General features: G+C 39.6%; 1 protein-coding gene across 4 annotated transcripts in view; it reads right to left on the bottom strand.

The window, feature by feature from the left end:
- LOC126164408 (phosphofurin acidic cluster sorting protein 2) overlaps positions 1-25,645 on the bottom strand; it is a 704,396-nt gene that overhangs the window by 137,837 nt on the left and 540,914 nt on the right. For all 4 annotated transcript variants that reach the window (XM_049920238.1, XM_049920240.1, XM_049920239.1 and 1 more), the window contains 3 exons: positions 20,270-20,423; positions 16,296-16,441; positions 4,052-4,160 (listed from right to left, as the gene is read on the bottom strand). In XM_049920238.1, the coding sequence (XP_049776195.1) occupies positions 4,052-4,160; positions 16,296-16,441; positions 20,270-20,423 (409 nt within the window). The remainder of the gene's footprint in view (positions 1-4,051; positions 4,161-16,295; positions 16,442-20,269; positions 20,424-25,645) is intronic.

The following is a 25,645-nucleotide window of genomic DNA, read 5'->3' as shown; positions in this document are numbered from 1 at the left end:
ACCCATCCATGACAAAATTATTCATCAATGGAGTAAGCAAGATATGCAAGACAGACCAACCCCGTCAGATATGAAGAAGTAAGTTGTTGGCTAATAAAATTATGTGGTTGCGAGCCTGGAAAAGCCGTAATTGTTGTTGAAACACATAGCACACATCCAATCACTGCCACAGGTGATAAACATCACAGACTTGTTGACGATCTGATTCAAAATGAGCAGCAAAACACACTAAAGTGTATTGAAAATCATATTGGAATATCCAAGGAATGTGTCGGCCTCATTACTGAACAATCAGGAAACTGTAAAATCTATGCACACTAGGTATAAAGCCGTCTCACAGATAAGAACAAACAGCACCAATTAGAATGCTGTGAGCAACTTTGCAGCGCTACCGTGATGAAGGAGACAATTTCCATCTGAATATTGTGATGAAGGATGAGACATGGATCCATCATTAAGCCCCAGAAGAGGAAATATAAGAGTGCCGAATATTGACCTCTGTCTTCTCCTCAGGCAAACAGTTCGAAAAATAAACATCTGAAGAGAGGGGGAGAGGGGGGGGGGGGGACCAGAGAGAGAGAGAGAGAGAGAGAGAGAGAGAGAGAGAGAGAGAGAGAGAGAGAGAGAGAAAAGGAAAAATCTTCTGACTGTGTTTTGGGATGCTCACCAAGTTTATATGGTACCAATTTTATCTGGTACAAGGGGCAACAGTAAATTATTCTCAGTAAATACAGACTCTAAAACACCTTTGGTGTAGAGTTTGCCTTGTTAGAGGCAGCCTGACATCAATAATCTTGCAACATGACAGTGCTCATCCACACATCTCACATGCAACTGAAGAGGCTCTGTGAAACCTCCACACCCTGCTTAGTTCCCCGATCTTGCACCTTGCATTTATTTATTTATTTACTGCCTCTACTCAAGAGAGACTTCAAGGCTAATCAGTACACCTCGGTCGATGAAGTGAAGGCAGATGTCAAGTCCTGGATTCGAGAAATGCCGGGAGAATTTTTCAGTGAGGCCATGAAAACACTTGTTGCACATTGAGAGAAATATTAATATACAATTATGAAGCTTTAAAGAACTGTACTCTAACATACTTTTTCCCCAATCTTTCTACTAGTTTTTGCTTATGTTCTACAAGCATATGTGCATTACTTTCCAGCCTACCCTCTTCACAATCCCAATCGTAAATAAGGTAGGTGTGCTTACAGGTGATGACACTACCAAACCATCAGTTTAACCCTAAGTACCATTGGTTTCTGGCTGACACCACCATTTTATTAATTTTTTACAGTACTATAGACTTTACCATGAAACCACCGGTGCTGTTGCAAGACAGACATATCTAGTGGTACAATGAGATAGTTCTATGAATGCAGTACACTGTAGCAGTGTCACTGTACCCAAGCCCACAGTCAGTGTAGAGATATTACAATGTGATTATAGGAGATACTGACATGTGAAGGTTTTTTTTAAAATATATATAATTTTTTTTTATGGCCATACTGTCACGATCATGGACAGTGAAATATCTTAAGTTATTGTAAAGTAAATTTGAGTACTGTGGAAATGAAACCACTGGGACACTATGTAATTGTGATAGAAGATTTATTAAATTTTAGGCTCATTTTTGCTTGTTAATTAGGACAACAATGAGGTGACAAACATCTTGGGATGGCAATATGCACATATACAGATGCTGGTAGAATCATGTACACATGGTATAAAATGGCAGTGCTTTGATGGAACACTCATTTGTACGAGTAGGTAAGAGTTGATGGTAGGGTTCAAGTGTGGAGAAGACCCCATGGACCCATTGGGCCAAGTTTTCAACAAGACACTGTGCAAGGTAATGGGGGCTCCATAAGGGTGTGGGCTTTGTTTATATAGAATGAACTGGATCCTCTGGTCCAACTGAACCAATCATTGACTGGAAATGGTTATGTTTGGCTGCTTGGAGACCTCCTTCAACCATTTATGTTCATCATGTTTCCGAACAACAATGGAATTTTTATGGATGACAATGTGCCATGCCACCAGGCCACAGTCATTCGCAATTGGTTCGAGGAACATTCTGGACAATTCCAAGTGATTGGGCCACCCAAATCAGCCAACATGAATCTCGACGAATACCTGTGGGTCACAAGCAAGAGGTCAGTTTGTGCACAAAATCCTGCACTGAAAACACTTTTGCAATTATGGACAGCTATATAAGCAGCATGGCTCAATATTTCTGCAGGGGAGCTCCAATGACTTGTTGACTCCATGCTCTGTTGAGTCACTACAGTATGCAGGGCAAAAGGAGTTCCACCATGATATTAAAAGGCACCCCATAACCTTTGTCATCTCAAAGTATAATTTGTTTTATGTAATTTGAGTTCACAGTTATTTTGAGGTGTGAGATTGAGTCTAGGAAAAATGTGAATTTGTTTTCAAATATATCACCTGAAACAGTGGGTGGACACTGTACGCCAATGACGATACAGGTTACTTTCGTGAAGAGTTTTAAAATTATATTTGTTTTCAAATTGTTGGGGTTAAAAGGATAATAAGTCATGGCTGCAGAATATTGACAAATTACTTAGATAAAAATGCAAAAACTGGTAGAAGTCAACCTCGAGAATATCCGTTTGGGTTCTGGAGAAATCTAAAAGCATACTGATCCTACAACTTATCACTGAAGATTGGGTGAAGAAAGGCAAACTAAAGTTTGTGACACTGTAGATTCAGAGAGAGCTTTTGGAAATATGGACAGGACTACACTCTTTGAAATTTTCAGGGTAGCAGGGATAAAATACAGGGAGCAGAAGTTTAAGTACAACTCATACAGAGACTCTATTGCATTGGAGTCTAAAGACATGAGAGGGAAGCCACCGTTGAAATGGGAGTGAAGACAGGGTTGTAGTCTATCTTAATTAATGTTATTCAACCAGTGCACTGAGCAAGCAGTAAAGCAAAAAGTAAAATTTGGAGAGGGACTTAAAATTCAGGAAGAAATAATAACTTTGGTGTTTCCCCATGACATTGTAATTTTGTCAGATACAGCAAAAGACTTTGAAGAGCTGTTGAAGGGAATGGGTAGTGTCTTGGAAAGAGAATATAAGATGGACATCGACAGAAATAAAACAAGGGTAATGGAATGTAGTCTAATTAAACCAGGTGATACTGAGGGAATTATATTAAGAAGCAAGACACTAAATATTGATTTAAATGTTAGGAAGTCTTTTATGAAGGTATTTGTCTTGAGTGTAGGCTTGTATGGCAGTTACAAGTGAACAACAGACAATTTCGACAATGAGAACATAGAATCTTTTGAAATGTGTTGCTACAGAAGATGCTGAAGATTAGATGGGTAGATTGAACAATGAATGAGGAGGGACAGAATCAAACTGGGAGGAAATGAACCAGTCTTCGGACTGATGACAGTGACCAAATGAGAGCAAGTACGAGTTAGCTTGAAGTAACATTTGCAGATTTTCCCACTTAAAATTTTCAACTTATATTGTAAATATTTTTTTTTCCTTCCTAAATATCTTGTAATGGCAATATTATTCTAACCTTAAGCAGTTATGATGCAGTGAATTACATTTGTGAGAATATGAATTGCTGCTGTTCTCTCATGTGCTTGTGAATAACTGTCGTCCAGCTCTGCAACAATTGTGCATTAAATGAGATGACACATTCTTATGCCGAAGATAATGTCATTATGGTGTGCAATCCACATTTACTGCCACTATATGCATGAGAACCATGATATTACCCATTTATGTTAAAAGCACATACACTTCTACACTATACTGCCTTGACACAGAATTGTTGTAACCCTTTTGTTTCAGTTCTGCACAGTGAGACATTTCTTTCTATTACGGGATCCATTTTGTATATTGCAAATAGTCAAAAGATTATATTTTCATTAATGCTCTCTTAATCAATTTTACACTAAATCATATTGCAAAACTAGTTCATTACCTTTCCTGTGCAACGGCTAGATGCTGAGATACATAGATATTTACATAGTTTAAAAATTTACACAGTTTAAAATACACACCATGTAGCTTCTGTCCTATTTCCACTTGGTCATTGTCAAGGCCTTGAAGGTCTTCAGTAACTCTGAACCTCTTCAACAGAGCAATAAATTTCTGCTTCAAGTTACGTTGCTGAAACAAAAATTCAAAAGATTTGATAGGAACACTTATCAGTACTTTACTATAAAAGATAACGTGTATGTGGAATAGTGTTTTTTTTAATGCTTTGTAGACTTCCAGCAATATTAAATACTGCTTATCTCTACAATTTCCTTGACACAGGTCAGAAACAAAAAAATTCCTCTGTAATTAACTTGCTGATCATTTTTATATTCAAATAGCATACATCCTACAAATATTGGACAACTGATGGTTAGTTTTACTGTGTATTCAGTCATCAAATATAGTTTCGATTTTCAAATGCATTACACTCTTAATCTTGCACATACATAAACTACACACAAAACAAACAGCAGTTTATTTATCTAAAAGACAAACATCAATTTGAACAACATATACAGACAGAAATTTACAGCTCCTTGCATTATCTTACTTTATAAAATCTATGGTACTGTGAATTTTATTGTTTTATTTAATATGCCACTGATTCATTTTACACTGTCAAGAGTTTGTTGAGTAACCTAAAGTCAACGTGAAACGTGTCCTTCGGGCACAACCTGTTTTGTGTGAATTACGTGAAGACCCTTATTTAATCTTGACACTTTTGTTGTGATGATCAAAAAATTTAACTATATCTCAATTTTGAGGATCATTTTAGTTTTATAAATAAGGCACAGGAAAACTGAAAACATTTTTAACGAACTCTTTACTGTACGTCTGATCATAATCTTATGGTCATTTTGGTATTCCCCCCCCGCCCACCAAAGAAAATGAATTTAAAATTAAAAGTGGGACTGGATGCAACCCTAATTAGCATTTGTTACTGTTTATATACTGTTGGACAATATCAAGTCTCTCAGTATACAATTTTGTAGTCATGTTCTCAAGTGTTGCATCAGTTGGGAGTTTGTCACACAATATTACATTTTGCAAATTATCTGAAAATACTTCAGCCATCTGTGACATATTTCTTTCTTTTTTAATGCATTTCTAGCATAACCTAAGTGCAAGAGTTCACACTCAAAAGATGAAACTTGAAAACTTACTTCCCAATTAATTAAGTTCTTTTGACATTTCCATGCAAATTACACTTTTTACTATTAGATAAGAACTTTTAAACTGTAGATTTTTCCTATGTTAGGTCAAGTACGCACACTTTAATGGACAACAAATGCAGAGCTGGCAAAGTTTAAGATGATCTCTCTACTGACAACAGTACATTTCAGTTTATTTCACAATAGTAGATTTACACACTTTGTTTTCCACGTATGTTGGTAGAAACAATTAGCCCTGCTCATAGACAGGTGGTGTGGCAGAAGAGCTGCTCCATCACATTTATCTTACACTGATATTTATACCTCTGTTTTGAGAATATTGGCTAGTTCATAATAAATGATCAATTTGAGTATTATGTCTGACAGGATGTCTTAAATCTGACTTGTTTTTCTTGATGTTCTCTCACTCAACGCAAGACCTCCCGGGCCAATGAAACATGTAAAAGATGTTTGTGCTATGCCGCTGTTCCAGCTAAATATGGTCTCTAACAGTAACTAAGTTCTACATCTACATCTACATCCATACTCCGCAAGCCACCTGACGGTGTGTGGCCCTCCGCCTTCAGTACCTCTATCGGTTCTCCCTTCTATTCCAATCTCGTATTGTTCGTGGAAAGGAGGATTGTCGGTATGCCTCTGTGTGGGCTCTAATCTCTCTGATTTTATCCTCACGGTCTCTTCGCGAGATATACGTAGGAGGGAGCAATATACTGTTTGACTCTTCGGTGAAGGTATGTTCTCGAAACTTTGACAAAAGCCCGTACCGAGCTACTGAGCGTCTCTCCTGCAGAGTCTTCCACTGGAGTTTATCTATCATCTCCGTAACGCTTTCGCGATTACTAAATGATCCTGTAACGAAGCGCGCTGCTCTCCGTTGGATCTTCTCTATGTCTTGTATCAACCCTATCTGGTACGGATCCCACACTGCTGAGCAGTATTCAAGCAGTGGGCGAACAAGCGTACTGTAACCTACTTCCTTTGTTTTCGGATTGCATTTCCTTAGGATTCTTCCAATGAATCTCAGTCTGGCATCTGCTTTACCGACAATCAACATTATATGATCATTCCATTTTAAATCACTCCTAATGCGTACTCCCAGATAATTTATGGTATTAACTGCTTCCAGTTGCTGACCTGCTATTTTGTAGCTAAATGATAAAGGATCTATCTTTCTGTGTATTCGCAGCACATTACACTTGTCTACATTTAGATTCAGTTGCCATTCCCTGCACCATGCGTCAATTCGCTGCAGATCCTCCTGCATTTCAGTACAATTTTCCATTGTTACAACCTCTCGATACACCACAGCATCATCTGCAAAAAGCCTCAGTGAACTTCCGATGTCATCCACCAGGTCATTTATGTATATTGTGAATAGCAACGGTCCTATGACACTCCCCTGCGGCACACCTTTTCATAGCAGCTGAAAAACTTCATTCTATACCGAGGCAAGAACCACACTAACTATGTATAGTTGGTTAGTTTTTTGTCATTAGTCATCTGACTGGTTTGAGGTGACCCACCACGAATTCCTCTCCTGCACCAACCTCTTTATCTCTGAATAGCAATTGCACCCTACATCTGCTTTTATTTATTGGGTGTATTCCAGTCTCTGTCTTCCTCGACACTTTTTATTCTCCAGCTTCCTTAGTGCTGTGCAAGTTATTAGCTGATATTTTAATGCATGTTCTATTATACTATCTCTTCTCCTTGATAATGTTTTACATATGTTTCTTTCTTTGATGTTCTGTGGAGAACCTCGTCATTCCATATTTTTACAGTCCACTTAACCTTCAACATCTTTCCATAGCACCATGTCTCACATGCTCTGTTCACAACCATTCAAAAGCACCGTTAAGAATGTATTCTGCCACCTCAAACTTATACTGCAACTGTCAAACAAGAACCCAACATCTGACCAACACAAGTATTATCCTAACTCCTGCGCTAAGCATTTGGAGCACAGAGGACAACGTGCTAGAATGAAGCTTCCTGGCAGATTAAAACAATGTGCCAGACCAAGACTCAAATTTGAGACCTTTGCCTTTCACAGGCAAGTGATCTACCAACTGAGCAACCCAAGCACGACTCACAACCCGGCCTCACAGCTATATGTGGTGTCACCGCCAGACACCACACTTGCTAGGTGGTAGCTTTAAATCGGCCGCGGTCCATTAGTACATGTCGGACCCGCGTGTCGCCACTGTCAGTAATTGCAGACCGAGCGCCACCACACGGCAGGTCTAGAGAGACGGACTAGCACTCGCCCAGTTGTACGGCGACTTTGCTATCGACTACACTGACGAAGCCTTTCTCTCATTTGCCGAGAGACAGCTAAGTCCATGGCTACGACCTAGCAAGGCGCCATTAGCCTTACAGTGCTTGTATTTAAAGAGTCTCAATTGTATCGTCAAGAGCGATGTACCACAATGATGGAATAAAGTTAAGTATTCGAGGAGCTACGTACTTTTCTTTATAGCATTCATAAAGTATCCTGTTTCAGACCTCACGCCAGCCGGCGTGTGTGTATGCGTGCATTTCGGCTACTTCCGAGTGGCGTGGCTGTCTTGCAACGCCACAACACTATACTTCCACCAGTACCTCAACTCCTACCTTCCAAACTTTGCAGAAGCTCTCCTGGTGGTTTCGCAGGAGAGCTTCTGTGAAGTTTGGAAGGTAGGAGACAAGGTTCTGGTGGAAGTAAAGCTGTGAGGATGGGTCACGTGTCCTGCTTTGGTAGCTCAGTTGGTAGAGCTCTTGCCTGCAAAAGGCAAAAGCCCCGAGTTAGAGTCTCGGTCTGCTACACAGTTTTAATCTGCCAGAAAGTTCCATACTGATGCACACTCTGCTGCAGAATGAAAAATTCATTCTGGAGATGTGCTATAATATTTTCAATGTGGACTCCCTGTACCCCTATGCTACTGCAGATAGAAAAGACAAGTGTTTGATGACTATTATGTCATAAGATGTCAACCATCGCAACATGTAAGTCAACTGCAGACAATTAAAGCGGGACACAAACCATCACCACACCCTGGACGAGTTCAATCCCCAACTGCCTGTCACCATAAGAGGTACTAACCACTTGCTTAACCACCAACTTCAAGAACACTAAGTGAGGTGAGACTACCACAGATGCAGTTACTGCGGTGACAGGAAATCTCATCAAGACTGTCATCGACGGCCGAGCTGTCGGGGCACTAGTCGACTCAGTGGCTTCCTTTCTTGTAATGTTGGATGCTTATCTTCATCAGTTAAAGAAGATTCCAGGTTGGAATATCGAATATCAACGACATTATGAAAAGGATAGACTGATAATCTTTTGTCAAAGTCTTGTTCAGAAAAGAAGGAACATCGATCCATTCCACAATATTGTCCAGCTAAAGAAGACTGTTTTGTGATGTGGAAGCGACTGTACTGAAAGTCTCAAATGGGAAGTACATCCAGTTGACAGCAACATGTGTTGCAAAAGTAACTATCCCTTACAGAACACACACCTTTCAATTTTTTTTAACATACTATGTCATGACATTATTTTCAGATGAGACTTCTTGCAAGCATCACAAGCAAATGCACGATCAGACTCCAAAAAGCTATTCCGAAAGGCACACATAGCAAAGATTGCTCTGGTCTACCATTTGTCACTGAAGACATTGTTATTTGGTTGTCATCAATGAGAGACTACTTCCAATCATTAATCAAGATGGTCAGTTAAACTGTGAAGGTTTGGTCAACTGCAAAAATCTACTCAGGTCACAATAGAAATCTACATACCAGCAAAGATTATAAGCATTGTAAGAGGTCAAGGAGAACTTTGTAGCACTAAATGTCCTGATTCATGAGCATCCACAACTCTTCCCCATAGGTAAGTGCATAGGGGCAGCCAAATCAGTATACTAAGGGCAGTTTACTGCCTCTACAAAGACTCTGCTTTACCACTACAGACAATGTAGGGGAGGAAGTTACTAGGATCTGATCCGACCTGACCTGACCGTCAATTTACGTTAGACATTCTGCACTCGTTTTTGGATGGTTGCAAAACAAGAGTGGTGAAAAGCAGTCCATGATAAAATATTGTATCAACACAAGAGATTATACACCAATTAACCAGTGCTTGTGTAGTGTGTTGCCAGCTAACCAAAGGATAATCCACACAGAAAAGGTGTGATGCTGCAAGATGACATCACTGAACCATCGAAGTGTACTTGGTCCTCTCCGGTGGTCCTCGTGAAGGACAGCACATAGTTTTCCTGTGTCTACTACCGATGACAGTAAAATCACAAAGAAAGGTGTTTCTATCTATTGCTGTGTACTGAGGACACCCTGGACTGCTTGAAAGCAGCGAAGTATTTCTCAACTATGGACACATAGGCAGGCTACTGGCAAACTGAGGCTGACAAGGCTCACAGGGAAGTGACTGCCTTCATAACTCCTATCATCATCTAAGTTCAAGTTTATGTCATTTGGACTATGTAACACTCCAGCCACCTATGATGCACAACATGCTTCAACATCTCAATGAGCATCTTTTAAGAGATCTGAAGAACATCTAAGCTGACTGACAACCATGTTGAAATGCATTCAGACATGAAGTCTCACACAAGTCCGAAAAAGTGCCTCGTCATTTCCTAAGAAATAAAAATCTTTGGCATCTAATGAATGGCAGTGGAGTCCATCTCAGTTCACAGAAATTAAGACTACTTACACATTTTCTGACTCCTCGGCACTTTTGTCATGTGATAATTTTCTCAGAACGTGCTCATACAACAGGAAATTCGTAAAGGACTTTTGTACCAAGGCATATGTCTTGTAAGGACTACTGCAAAGAGATGTCAAATTTTCCTGAAATGAAACACAAGAAAGATCTTTCCTTGTTCATAAAGAGGTGCTAACATCTCCATTTCTAGCACTGTGTGATAAGAATGCTGACACAGAACTTCACACTGACGCAAACAGTTCTGGGATATGAGAAGTTTCAATATAAATTCAGGAAGGTGCTGAAAAAATGGTAACTTATGCTTCCAGAGTACTCTCCAAATCTGAGAAGAACTACCGTACACCTAAGAAAAAGTGCCTAGCAGTTATTTGGGCCATCAAGTTTCCACCGTGCTTTGACAGACCACCATTCTCTAGTATGCTGCCTGACTGGCCTGAAGGACCTGTCGTGTCCACTGGCGAGATGGCACTGAGGTTTGAGGAGTCCGATGCAGACACAAGAATGCCAACTGCCTTTCGTGGAATCCTTTGACAGAACACAGCATTGGGGACTAAATCTCAGTCACACTGAATTAAAGGACGTTGTTGCTGAACAGAGGGAAGATCCAGCACTGCTGAAAACCATAATAGCCTAGGAGGAGGAGAAACCGACCACAGGAGCATTCCAGTCAATTAACAGAGCAATTTATAATAGGAACTATGACCCAATGGGCAGAAATGGTCGTCTGTAAGCCCATCCCATCCACAGCCAGCTATCCTGAAGTACAGGGTGGTTATAATTAAACTTTTGCTACTTGAGGGGGCCCCTATGAAAAATGAGTGATCGTAGAACAATTAAATCTTGTGGAAACATTTTTAAGGACATGCAGAAGAGAAGTAACTGTTGGAAGAAACACATTTTTATTTTCACGAGAGGGTAGTGTTTGTTAAATGTGTACCATGTTTTCATTCCAGCTTACAAAACATTTCTCAATTTAATGACCACCTGCATCCATAACACCCTGCAAGTTTGTACTGATATCATTTCAAAATTGTTCACAGCACTTTTCAAATGGTGGACCACGGAATGTTCAGCTGTTGTGCACAGCTTATGCACTGCTTGAACATCAAACATTATATCCAGCATTCTCATCTGTAGCAACAGTAACTTCACCAATTTGTGGCACAATTGGCTGCCGGCCACTCCTGTGAGCAATTCCCAAATTGTCACTTAATCTGAACATCCGAATCATGTTCTTCAGCCCTGGTGGGGAAACAGGACCTCTCCGTGCTCCTTTAATGAATTGATACTCTAAATGAGCGGCAGCACTATTCCCATTGTTTTGATAAAATAGCTTTATGAATACAGTCCTACTCACCTTGTCCACACCCATCTTGACTTTCTGCAACTGTAATGCACACTGATTCTTGGGTTTCGACCCTACATCACCATACCATATCGGCACCCAATACAATGTAATGACGCCAAAACTTCTAATGACAGAATCTTGCAGCATACAGTCTGAACATCATTCCTATAAAATTCGATATCCGCATGGTAAATAGTTTTTCATCTACGCTGGCTCAAGTAGCAAAAATTTAATTATAACTACCCTGTATTTCCTTGAGCCTCCAACAACTAGTCACCTTGGATTTGTGAAGTCTCTTGACAGAATCACACACAGGTCTCACTGGTCATGTCTCTACTGATCCAGTAGACACTGACAGTCACCCTGAGGAATGCCAACGATACAAGTAAGTGCTTCAATTACCTCTGCAGTAGCGTCGCTCCACCAAGGTGATATCAACCTCTTGGGGAGGTTTCCAAAGTTGAAAAACGGGAATCTATGGATAACAGTGTGCAATATTTCACCTGCTATGCTGTTACCAAAACTGTGCGGACTGTTTAAGATCTGGAAATTGAAAGTTTCTTATAGAAGACATCATTCTGAGGCAAGGAGCACTGCATGTGATGATCCGTGATTGTGGAAAAGTTTTGCACTCTGGACTAATATGAGAAGTAATTTCTAGCTGTGGCATTACCCACTGCACGTTTTGCAGATATGCTCTCAATAAACATTGGTGTCAAACAGAGATATTTGGATAAAATACTGCCCATAGTGACATTCACATACAATTCAGCAACGCAAGACACTACAGGCTTCGCAGTTTGCCTTCAGCTGCATGATCATGAGGCCTAAATGACAAGGACACACTGTCTCCATTTCAACTGCATGATATTCACCATGACTGTGCAACACCTCATCACCAGCACCAAAGAAGCAAGGCAGCTCGGTCACAGTGCTACAGAGAAAGACCAAGAACACTACAATGCCAAGCACTGACCAGTGAAATACAGCGCAGGAGACTTACTTTGGATCTTTACAGCTGTGCAGAAAGAAGGACTGTCGGTAAAGTCAGTAAAACACAAATTTGGGTTGTATTGTATCCTTTGTCACTTGCCAGACATCACATATTAAGTCTAGAATTACGACCCTATATTAAAAAGACAAAAGCACACAGATATCACAACGTCCTCTGCATTACACTCTACTAAAGTTTAGAAGCAAAGACCAACATTTGGAGGTCGAAGAAAACTGATGATTCATTTTACGAGCAAGAAGTTTTGATGCAAGTGGCTACCATTAAGACTCATCATAGTGAAGAGGATGGTTCTCTGTCCAGGATATCAGTTCAGCTCTGATTGCATATTGGTGTCAGTAATCAATGTGCTTTCAGGTGCTAAGTGTTTTACTTCATTGACCACCCTGCCTACAGACATGCGTTGATCAGGGACTCCGTGTGTCAATACTGTTTTATTCATATCTTTAACTGAACATTTTTGCACTTCCATCTTTCAACAAATATTTGAAGTATTTCTTTTATTACTAACGAGTTCTTTGCAGTTACCATCCTTGCACGTATATTTGTCGTCCGTCTTGTGTGACTGCCCCTTTCAGAGATGTCAATTCTACAACTGAACTGCCTACTTTGGTATTATCACAGTATCCTTATGTAATGGTATTCTTATCACCTTAGGGAACTTCAGATACGTCATTATTCTACAGTACTTCAGTACAAACCCTTCGAACTTCAGTGTACTCTTCATATTTGCTACATTGTGATCCAAGTCTAAATCTGCTTCTGGGCACACCTTACAATCAGTATCTGATCTCTGAATCAATCTGACCATTATATAACCCAGCTGAAATCTTCCAGGGTCTGTGAGCCTCTACCAAGTATACCACCAACTCTTCTGAGTTTTGGACAGCACAATCTCCATCAATAGCTGAAATTTATTGCAGAACTGAATTACTCTTACACCCTCTCATCCCTACTACTGAGCCAATATTCTACAATAACTCTGTCTTTTATGCTTTCCCCTTCTACCGCATTCCAATCCAGCACTATTCACACACCAACGTAAACCTCCCATCTGTCATCAGCATCTCAATCCCCTTCACAAATTCTACAAAGAGTCTGCATGCTGTGTACATCCTTAATGGCATATGGTCATGACTCAAGAGATCTACTGCTGCAAATGAAGGGTAATGTGACAATTTCACTATGATTTACAGGCTCTATTGGTGATCATATTCACATTACAGCTATTTCCCCCCGAATACACTATTTTCACATACACAGTCATTTCTCACCCCGCTAGTACAGTTTAGTATCCAATATTCTGTACATTGTTCACTCATTATAATACAGTTTGTCCATCAACGGGAAGTCCAGAATGTAATATAATATTATGAGGGGTACAAAATTGTTAAGGCTTTCGTGGCCACTTGTTGACAAACTGCCTATTGGCTTCTGTCTCGGGTTCTTCGGCCGACGTTCATCTAACGATTTTTCTGACGTTTCGCCAGCACGAGTGGCTGGCATTGTCAAAGCTTCACCCTCCATTGCCGGTGGTGAACTGTTCACCACCGGCAATGGAGGGTGGAGCTTTGACAACGCCAGCCACTCGTGCTGGCGAAATGTCAGAAAAATCATTAGATGAACGTCGGCCGAAGAACCCGAGACAGAAGCCAATAGGCAGTTTGTCATTATGAGGGGTGCTTGAAAAGTCCATGCAAAAATAAAAACCACTTACATGTTTGGGGTAAACCTTTTTTTATTTTTCGACATAGTCTCCTTTTAAACTTATACACTTAATCCAAAGCTGTTCTAATTTGTTAATCCCTTCAGAAGAACAGGAATTGTCCAAGTCCACAAAATAGCTATTAGTTGCTGCAATCACCTCCTCATTTGAATAAAATCTTTGTCCCGCCAGCGATTTCTTCAAATTGGGGAACAAATAGTAGCCCGAGGGAACCACGTCTGTAGAACAGGGGGGGGAGGGGGGGGTGTGTATGTGAAATGAGATGGAATCCTATTTCCATTAATTTTGCGACCACAACTGCTGAGGTGTGTGCTGGTGCATTGTCGTGATGGAAAAGGACTTTTTTGCAGTCCAACTGCCGGCGTTTTTCTTGCAGCTCAGCTTTCAAACAGTCCAATAACGATGAATAATATTCACCTGTAATAGTTTTACCCTTTTCCAGATTGTTAGATGAGGATTATCCCTTGCGAATCCCAAAAGACAGTCACCATAACCTTTCCGTCTAAAGAATGGTATTCGCCTTTTTTGGTGAAGATTCTCCCTTGGTGACCCATTGTTTAGATTGTTTTTTGGTCTCAGGAGTATAGTAATGTATCCATGTTTCATCCACAGTGACGAAACAACGCTTAAATGCTGCAGATTCTTCCAGTACTGCTGCAAACCATACTTGCAACCCTTCACACGATTCCATTTTTGGGCAAGCATGAGCAATCGCAAAACCCACCTTGCGGATAGGTTTCTCATGTCCATATGTTTATGCAAAATATTATGTGCCTGTTCATTCGAGATGCCCACAGCACTAGCAACCCAACGTACCTTCATCCATCACCATATCATGGATTTTACCAATGATTTCTGGAGTCTTAACCTCCACAAGGTGTCCAGAATGCTCAGCGTCACTTGTGCCCATATGACCACTCCAAAAATTTTGAAACCACTTATTAACCATTCTAATCGAAGATGCAGAGTCACCATAATTTTTATCAAGCTTCTCTTTAGTCTCCTGAGGCGTTTTGCCTTACATAAAGTAATGTTTAATTGTCACAGGAAATTCTTTTTCATCCTTTTTTTGGCAACCATTCGACTTCCTTGATTCACACAGATGCCAAACACAAAGAAATAGACCAATATGTCAAACTTGGTGAGCATTCTTTCCAAATATGCTACTAACTAAACATGACCTCGATACATGCTGGTGGTGCCATCTCTCGGACTTTGCACAGACTTTTCAAATGCTCATCGTACATGAAATAGGAAAAATGCTTGGCAGCGGACAGGTACTTTGCTTTTGGATGAAGTCATCCTCCAGAGATAATGCAAAAATGCACACCAGACAGTGGCAGCAGTGTCAGGATACACACTGTGTGTTAACTACAAAGTGATATACACTGATGAAAAGAAAAATTCATCAGGGAAAACCATAAAATTACAAGGAAACAAAAAGTACTGTCAAGACACACATGACAGTGGAAACACTAATCTTAGGTTTTGAAACTATTAATTCCCTCCTCAGGGAGGAAAGTGGGATTGGAAGGTTAAAAAGCGGTGGAAGGTCATCCAACTTCATGATGGGGAAGGGGGCAGGGGAGAAAGATGTGCTCAGCCTCCCCCTCCATCACAGCATGTGTGTGCCTCTTGTCCTGAGGTCTGAGTACACTTCTACTCTTTCCAACCTCCCTTGTCTTTCCTCCCTGAGGCATGAACTAATAGATCTGAACATTAGGATTAGTGTTCTCATTTTTATTCATTTGTAACAACAGTACTGGAATTTTTCCTACTGAAGGTAATCACTACTCAACTGTTGTGTGTCTTTGTAATTTCAGATGTTAAAATTTTGAGAAGCTTCCTAATTACCATTAATCTGAAACAAAGCAAGCCATTTGATCCATGCTATCGAAAGAGGTTTATTGTATATAAACTGCATTGATGGTTATATTTTTTAGACTGAGTATGTTTAATATTCAAAGTTGGCACAAGACATGTAGAAGCTTTTATTTTTTACCAGCACATTCATCTATCTACAAGGGTTATTTCTAGGCTCTATAATACTTATTTTAAAAGCAAGTAAGTTAAAACTCATTTCTGAGGTGGTGGTGTTTGGTTTGTGGGGCACTGAACTGTGTGGTTATCCGAGCCCATACAAAGTCCCAATCTTATCTCAGTCCAATATCGCCACTTTCAGGAATGATTATTAAATGATGAAGACAACACAAACACCCAGTCCCCAGGTGAAGAAAATCCCCAACCTGGCCGAGAATGATTTCTGTGGTATATGATACATGTACTAACCCTGGCATTTGCTGGAATTTTTGCTCTAGCTGCTTTACGAGCCCTTCTTGCCATTGCATCTTCAGCTGTCGGTTCAGAATCTGAGGCATCATCTTCATTACTACTGAAGTCATCTTCCTCATCAGAAAAGTCTGCCACACCACGTTCTGGAATAAATTACACAATTTTACTTTTGTAATCATAATGTAATGTTGTGTTCAAAACCTTGAATTATAAATTACATCAAAATAAAGACAAAATGTCAATTCAGTGTTTTGTGGGTGATTTTTTACTGTTGTTGACTGTGAGATGTAACACCCCTTTTATTTCATGAATAGTACACATATCAAAACGCAGTTTTCGGCAAACGTTAGCATATTGAAGGCTATGTACTATTTTGTTTGATTAATTTTTTTGTGCTGGTATCAGTGGGGACATTGAAGTAAGTTCTTTTTTCTAAATGGAACTCTACACTTTTTATATCTACATTTGATAGCTCTTGAGAAGACAATTACAGTGATATGGCATTTGTTAATATTGGCATTGAGACCTGTCATAAAAAATATAGAGAAATGCCTTAGAGTGTGACAGCGTGGTAGCCAGAATTGGTATTAGCAGTGCAAACACCTCCAAGCTCTTGTGCTACATGTCAGAATGTCAACACATCTGCCTGTTTACTTGTCTGCACTGCAGGCTGCTCATTTGTGCTTCAACATTCATTCACTGCATGTGCACTTGTACATCAATGAGGAGAAGTTGGATACACTACTATCATATGTTGAATGTAAAAGAAATGCTGTGTAAAAACAGTACAGTGGTATAAGGCTATCTATCTGGATCACCAATGTCTGACACGTCAAGTAACTGCACAAATTATTAAGATGTTAGTACGGGCAGGCTGCTTTAATGTCAAAAAGAGGGCAAGAAGGAAGACTGCAACTGACATAGGACATGAAGAAGCTGTTCTGGCTATGATGCTAATAAATCCGCACAGTGGTACAAGACATATTGCCAAGGAATGTGGAATCAGCCAGACGAGTGCCATTTCCATCCGGCATTGACAGAATTTCCATCCCTTCATCTGTCACTACATCAGGCACACAGCAACCATAATTTTTGAATGCCATACAGAATTTTGTCAGTTTACACTTCAGCAACTGAGAGTCTACCTTAAGTTTTTAACATGTGCCATTTACCGATGAAGCAACATTTGCCATCCACGGTAACATAAATCTGCATAACATGCGCTACTGAGCAGCCGAAAATGCACACTGGCCTCCTGAGGTGCAACATCAACAGCTGTGGAGCATAAGTGAATGGTGCAGCACCGTAGGAAACTACACTGTGGGGCCTTATTTATAAATGGAGTTCTACAAGGACATTTGTATCCACACTTTCTGAACTTCATTCTGCTGGTTCTTCTAGAAGAGGTACCACTCGATATTCGACAGTGCACGAGGAGGCGAGGTGTAAGGGAGAGTACATAATATTTTGAATAGGAACCCATATCTGAAAATGTACAGTTTTCGTTCTATAATTTTTTCAGTTCAGGTGTTTAACTCATCCAGTTCTGCTCGAGGACTTGAATTAGGCGTGATGCAGTACAATTACTAGGTAACAACAGAACATCTGTTTGTCACTGAAGTGCATTTATTCGTATTAATACCTAAACATTACAGTACTTGTACATCACCAAAAGCTTGATGTGGGGACCACCAACATTTTTACAAATAACGTACCTACGAAACATGTCTGGTACATCTTCTCCACCTCACCTCGTGTCTCTTCAACTTCTAGTGCTGTGGCCAGAATGTGTGCCATCAGCTCTTCCTCTGTCTCTACAGGAGTCTCACAAATTAAATTTTGCATACAAACCCACAAGTAGTAGTCCACAGGAATCAAATCTGCTGATCGCGGCAGCCACACAGTTGGACCGCTCGGCCTATCCATCTTACACCGTATCGACTGATTAGATGTTTCTGAACTGTGCTCGAGAAGTGAGGTGACGCATCATCGTGCGGAAAACACATTTCTCGATGGACATTCACTGGTACAGCTTCCAAGAATGGGTCCAATACGTTTTGTAGGAAGATCAATTACACATGACAAATTAGCTCGAGTGAAAAGAGGAATGGCCTAATCAGATGACCATCCAGAATACCTGCCCACACGTTAATACTGAACCAATGCTGAAATCCACTAACATGTGTGGCACAAGGATTTTCATCCACCCAGGCACGGCTGTTTTGCGAATTCAGAACACAGTCACTAGTGAACATACATTCGTCTGTGAACAGAACTCTATGCAGAAACAGGGGTGTGTCGATGTAGTGGAGCCAGGAACCACATGCAGTACACACCATATTGTGAAAAATTAGCTGGATCCACAGTGTGTACACTTTGTAAGTGGTACAGATATAATTTTTGCTCACACAGAAGGTACCAGATGATACTGTGACTAATACCCACTGCAAGCACAACTGTTCGAGTACTCGCTGACCAGTTCTCTTCAATGCAATGCAGTGTATCTTCTTCAAATTCGGGTGCGTAGCATTGCCGTGGAGCACCACAGTCCTGCACGTTCGTAGTGAAGGTACCTGTTCCTCAGAGTCGCTGCACGACTTGGGCAAAAATTTTGTGCGATGGCATACTATTGTATGGAAAATGTTTGTGATAAAGCCGACTCCCAACTATTCCGTTACCTCGAGTTTTGCCATACATAAGGAGCATATTCCAAAAAGGTGTACTGAACCATGTTTACTGTATAGGAGATGACAGACACTGAATAGGCCTCACAGCAAGGCAGACATTAAGTAACATCAGGTGACCGTCTGACGTAGTACACGTCATCCTGTATATCCTATTGCATACCAGGACAACCAACTCAGACTTTTCTCTTTCCTTTAGCAGACATGAATGTGTTACACATCTGAACTGAAACGCTATAGAACGGGAACTACATTTCCAAATATGGGTTGCTGTGGATGAACACTAATATCTAATGGACAAATAATGTACTGAAAATTGGAAGAGGCTCTTGCTGTAGGCATATGATTGGTAAGGCCCCTAACATGTGTACAGCAACACATATATTTTACTATTGTGGCATTTTGATCTTAATTACAGGATTTGATGATGGCAGTATCCAAAACATGTCACTCACAGGATAAATAAAAACATCATGTTACATGATCAAGAGGGTATTATTTTAAAGGTCACAGACTCATTTAAGGAATTTGTTTCCCCTTTTTAATACACTTGTTCCATAGATCACGAATACGACACTTCGTAATGATGTGGAATGTGTCAGATTAATAAAAGGTATCTATACAAGGTATTACATTAGACAAAATATTACATGACACTCAATATTTTTATAGTAGGGGTTGAGAAATTGCGGTACTTACTATATCCAAAAATTCATCTAATGAGTAGAAGGTGTTGCCATTAAGAAATTATTTTAATTTCCTTTTAAATACTATATGGCTGTCTTCAGACTTTTGATGCTATTAGGTAAGTGACCAAAGACTTTTGTGTCAGCATAATTTACCCCCTTCTGAGCCAAGGGGGTAAATTACGCTGCCACAAAAGGCTTTGGTCACTTACCTAATAGCATCAAAAGTCTGAAGATAGCCATATAGCATTTAAAAGGAAATTAAAAGAATTTCTTAATGGCAACTCCTCCTACTCATCAGATGAATTTTTGGATATAGCAAGTGGGTAATTTCCCAACCCCCCGCTCCAAAATAAATAAATAAATAAATAAATAAAAATATTGAGTGTCATGTAATATTTTGTCTAATGTAATATCTTGTATAGACACCTTTTATTAACCCGACACATTCCACATCATTATGAAGTGTCGTATTCATGATCTATGGAACAAGTAATAATCTAATCTCTAATCTAATCTAATCTTATAATAAATCAGAAGACTAAATCAAACTCTGAAAAAATAAAATAGTTATCAAAATTACACTATTCTCCATGTATACCTGGTGCCTCTGCATGTTTAGCTGAATCCTCGTGGTCAACAGGTTGGCTGCAGACTGCTTGCACGGAAACACGTGCAACAATACTGCTGAGGACAGATTTGTCCTTACTTTCACTCACTAGATCGAGTTCCAGGTCCATTTGCCGTTGCAAAACCTATTGAATTGAAAGAAGACAATCGGTCAATTCTTTAAAAAAAAAATAATAAAAAAAATAAAAAACTTAAAACCACTATGAAAATATTTAAAATATTTTAGTGCCTCAAAATGATCAGCTGATTTTGTTTCATTTTTCTCTTCCAGAGTTCGAATGAGAAGACTATTACATACATATGTCACATAACGAAGATAATATTATGCGATTTCTTTCGGATGAAACACGGAATTCTTTAACTCTCAAATTGCACCACAAAAAATGTCATTACCAAAAACAAATTTTGCTATGTAACAAACTTTTATTCAAAGTTTCGGGATGTGAGAGCACATCTGTTTAGGAAACTTGCATGCAATTAAGCAATGAGGAAACATTTTGTAGTACTGTAGCTTATCGATACTGCCGGAGCTGGCGCCTTGAAAATTCCTGCACGCATCGCGAGCGGAGCTTTGAACATCACCACCAACAGGATGACCTGACCAACGAAGAACCTCCACGCCGCCGACCAATGAAAACCCCCACTACAGTGTTATAAATGGCGGGCACCTCCTTTTAGTTCGAGATTAGTTCACTGGTGCTAACTTGATGCCGAACGTTACACCTAGCTGTTGATAGCAAGCTGTATCGGCAAACATTCAGGATACAAAAGTTCAGTGCACACCCGCGTCGGGCTTCTGCTTATAGCTAGCCACGGCTGCCACAAGTTGTCAATGGTGTTGCAGTGCTTCATCAACAAGATGAGTAAAATATCTTTACTTAAAGTGCACTTGTATCAAATAATCTTTTGCTTTTGTCCAGATTCCTACAACGACAGATCCTTTTGGCCACTTTCCATCCATTTATTATTAGCAATGAGGACATAACATTTGGCTCCTCAGAACATAGCGGTTGCCGACTTGCATCCTAACTTGTTTGTTAGTTTTGCAAGTAAGCGAAATTGTATATGCGTGTTGTCACTTCATGCTTATTAGAGGAAGTTTTGTAATCGTTCCAGAAACTTAGATGAAAGTCTTTTTGCCATCCCTTTCTCCTTTGTTACAGCCCTGCAGCCAGGCGACTAGCGCGAGTTTTGGTGTTCTCGTAAAGATAAGTTATTTTAGATTATAAAACATATAGATTAGTACTGATTATGTGGTAAATAAGTGTATTAGTGAGCCGTTTAAGTGTACCATTAAAGGTTTCATTTTTCTTTACGTAATATAGCAGAAAACGCGAAAAGACCGTACAGTCGTATTTTCTGTTTACGTTCTGCTGCAGCAAATCTATAGAATTTCGTTTAGTTGTTCCTTGCTCTCTCCATCAATTTAACTTAGCGTACCTCTTCATTATTTAACTAGCATTTCCGGAAAGTAGCATAAAGTTTAACTTGTTGTTTCAGAAACTTTGCACTTTTGTTTTTGTTTACACACAGTTGCGTATAGGCCAAATTTGTGTAACCATATTTTCGTGTTTATCTGTAATTTAACTGACTTATTCTAAATAAACTGTTACATTTATCATGAGTGAAAAGTGCTCGACTTGCCGTAGAATTGTTAGGTCGGGGCTTTGGTGTGATGGGTGCTGTAGTTTTTTCCATGTGGGTGACTGTAGTGGCGTGGGAATAGGGGAAGTAAATGAGACTCATCAGTGGTTTTGTAGGATTTGTAGTAGAGATAGGAAGATACTGGAACAGGAGGGGAAAATTGCTGCCCTTCAGGCTGAGTTAGACAAGACCAGGGGAGATCTTGACAGGTTAAGGAGGGAGAAGGGTAAAGAGAGGTGGGAAGTGGCAACAGGCAACAGGAGGAACAGGCCTAGAACTTTGTCTGACAGCTTTATGGTGAATGTGGAAAATAGATTTGACCTGTTGCTTCAGTTAGAAGCTGGTGAGCCTCAAGCAGTTACAGGTGTAGACAGGGCACAACAAACTTTCAGCAGCAAATTGAAAAGTAAGAATGTAGGGAAATCAGTAAAGAGAAAGAAAGTGTTGTTGTTAGGTAGTTCCCATGGAAGAGGTGTTGGCCAACTCTTGCAGGATGAACTAGGATCAGAATACCAGGTCACCAATTTTTTTAAACCTAGTGCTGGTCTGGAGCAGGTGACAGAGGATTTAGGATCACTTTGCAAAGATTTCACTAAGGAAGACACCGTGGTTATAGTGGGTGGGGCAGGTAACAGTATTGACAGAGATCCTGGGTACAGTATAGAGTGTGACCTGGCGAAGATTGCATCAGCATCGAAGCATACCAGTGTTGAGTTTGTATCTGTTCTTGGGCGCCATGACCGACCTCATTTGAACTCTTCTGTCAAGAGAGTTAATTTGGAGCTGGAACGGCTGCTCATGTCGGGTGCGGGGTCACACATTGGTGTGGTTCATGTTGATTCTCTCAGTAGGTGGGATTATACTAGGCATGGCCTTCACCTCAACAGGAAGGGGAAGGGTAAATTGGCTGGGGAAATAGCAGGAAAGTTAAAGGGGGGAGGCACTGTCATGAGTGGTAAAATACCAGTGGTTATAGGATTCAGAAAAGACCCTTTTTTAGGGTAGGGAGGACAGAAAGAAAGCAAATTTTAAGAGAGGTTAGAACTGAGACAAACCTTCAGTTTGAGAAAGAAATCAAAAAACATAATTCCAGCTTATTACATCAACATAAACAGCCATTGGTTAAGAATTTTCAACTGTCAGCAGATATTTTAACTACACCCAATTTTAACTCAGTCAATGTGAAATGTCAGCTATCTTTATTGCATCAAAATATTCGAGGACTGAGAAATAAAATTAATGAATTAACTATCTGCATAGATGAATTAGAGTCTTCAAACCCAGCTGACATAATCTGCCTCTCGGAACATCATGTGACCACTGGTATAGAACTTTTAAGTGTTACAGGGTTTAGGTTAGCATCTCACTTTTGTACATCAGAAATGGAGAAAGGAGGAGTTGCCACATTCATCAGGAACTGTCATAAATTTAAGAACATAGACATTCATAAATTTTGCCTGGAACAGCATATGGAAGCATGTGCAACAGAATTAGATTTTCACAAAAAATCTTTCATAGTATTAAGAGTATATCGAGCACCTGCAGGTAACTTTAATCTGTTTGTAAACCACCTTGAAGCTGTACTGGCCCATTTAACAACCAAAAACAAAGAAATAGTGGTTGCTGGTGATTTCAATGTAGATTTCCTTAAAGACTCTCCCAATAAGAACTTATTTGAGTTAGTAACACTATCATTCAACTTAATTCCCACAGTAAAGTTCCCCACTAGGATAGCAACTTGCTCACAAACAGCCATTGATAATATCTTTATAGAAAAGTCCAATGAACAAAATTATATCACAAAACCAATAGTCAATGGCCTCTCAGACCATGACATGAAGTTCCTTCTGTTAAATGTTAATACTGAACAGGATATAAAATCTGTTAAATCTGAGCTCAAGAGGGTAATCAGTAAGCCAAAAATTGATTATTTTAGGACACTCCTCAGAGACATTCACTGGACTGATGTTTACAGTGCTCATGGCATGAATGAAAAATATAACATTTTTGCTAATAAAGTGCTTACCTTATTTGAACACTGCTTTCCCCCAAAACTTACCAAGGTTAGAGCAAAGTCTACAAAGAAGCCATGGATTACTCGAGGAATAGGGGTATCTTGTAAAACAAAAAGAAAACTCTATCTGTCAATCCGAAACATTTCCAATGTTGATGCTATAGCACATTATAAGAAATACTGCAAAATATTAAAGACTGTAATACGGATGTCAAAGCAAATATATTACAAGGAAGAGATAGTCATATCAGATAACAAAATAAAGACAATATGGGATATAGTGAAGGAGGAGTTATAACTGTTACTGAAAAGATGGGGTTGTCAGGTTCGGTAGATGCTGCTATGGATTACCTTAGACCAGACATTTCAAGTAACTTCCATAATATGAATTTGACCCTCACTACCCCAACAGAAATAATGTCCCAACAGAAATAATGTCCATCATAAAATCTTTAAAATCAAAAACATCTAGTGGGTATGATGAAATATCAACAAAGTTAATTAAAGAATGTGATTCTGAGCTAAGTAACATATTAAGCTATCTGTGTAACCAGTCGTTTATCAGTGGAATATTTCCTGAATGGCTGAAATATGCTGAAGTTAAGCCACTGTTTAAGAAGGGAGATAAAGAAATAGCATCAAATTTCTGTCCAATTTCACTGTTGCCAGCATTCTCAAAAATTTTCGAAAAAGTAACGTACAGTCGTCTTTATAACCATCTTATCTCAAATAACATACTGCCAAAGTCACAGTTTGGATTTCTAAAAGGTTCTGATATTGAGAAGGCTATCTTCACTTACAGTGAAAATGTGCTTAATTCATTAGACAAAAAATTGCAGGCAACTGGTATATTTTGTGATCTGTCAAAGGCATTTGACTGTGTAAATCACAATATCCTTTTAAGTAAACTAGAATATTATAGTGTAACAGGAAATTCTGCAAAACGGTTCAAATCTTATATCTCTGGCAGGAAACAAAGGGTGTTATTAGGAAAGAGACATGTATCAAGCTATCAGGCATCATCCAACTGGGAACTAATTACATGTGGGGTCCCACAAGGTTCCATTTTGGGGCCCTTACTTTTCCTTGTGTATATCAATGACCTTTCATCAGTAACATTACCAGATGCCAAGTTTGTTTTGTTTGCCGATGATACAAACATTGCAATAAATAGCAAATCAAGTGTAGTCTTAGAAAGATCAGCCAATAAAATATTTGTGGACATTAATCACTGGTTCGTAGCCAATTCTTTGTCACTAAACTTTGAAAAAACACACTACATGCAGTTCAGAACTTTTAAGGGGTGTCCCAAGAGTATATGTCTAACATACGATGACAAGAAGATAGAAGAAGTGGACAGTGTTAAATTCTTGGGATTACAGCTTGATAATAAATTCAACTGGGAGGAGCACACCACAGAACTGCTGAAGCGTCTTAACAAATCTCTGTTTGCAATGCGAATTTTGTCAGAGATAGGGGATATAAAAATGAAAAAGCTGGCATACTATGCTTACTTTCATTCCATAATGTCATATGGGATTATTTTTTGGGGTAATTCATCAAGCCAAGCTAAAGTTTTCCGGGCACAAAAACGTGCAGTAAGAATTATATGTGGTGTGAACTCAAGAACATCCTGCAAAAGCCTGTTTAGGGAACTAGGGATACTAACTACAGCTTCCCAATATATTT

The sequence above is a fragment of the Schistocerca cancellata genome, chromosome 1, assembly GCF_023864275.1.
Source record: "Schistocerca cancellata isolate TAMUIC-IGC-003103 chromosome 1, iqSchCanc2.1, whole genome shotgun sequence".
Classification (NCBI taxonomy): Eukaryota; Metazoa; Arthropoda; class Insecta; order Orthoptera; family Acrididae; genus Schistocerca; species Schistocerca cancellata.
Note: the sequence above shows the minus strand (reverse complement) of the source record. Positions and strands in the feature narration are given on the sequence as shown.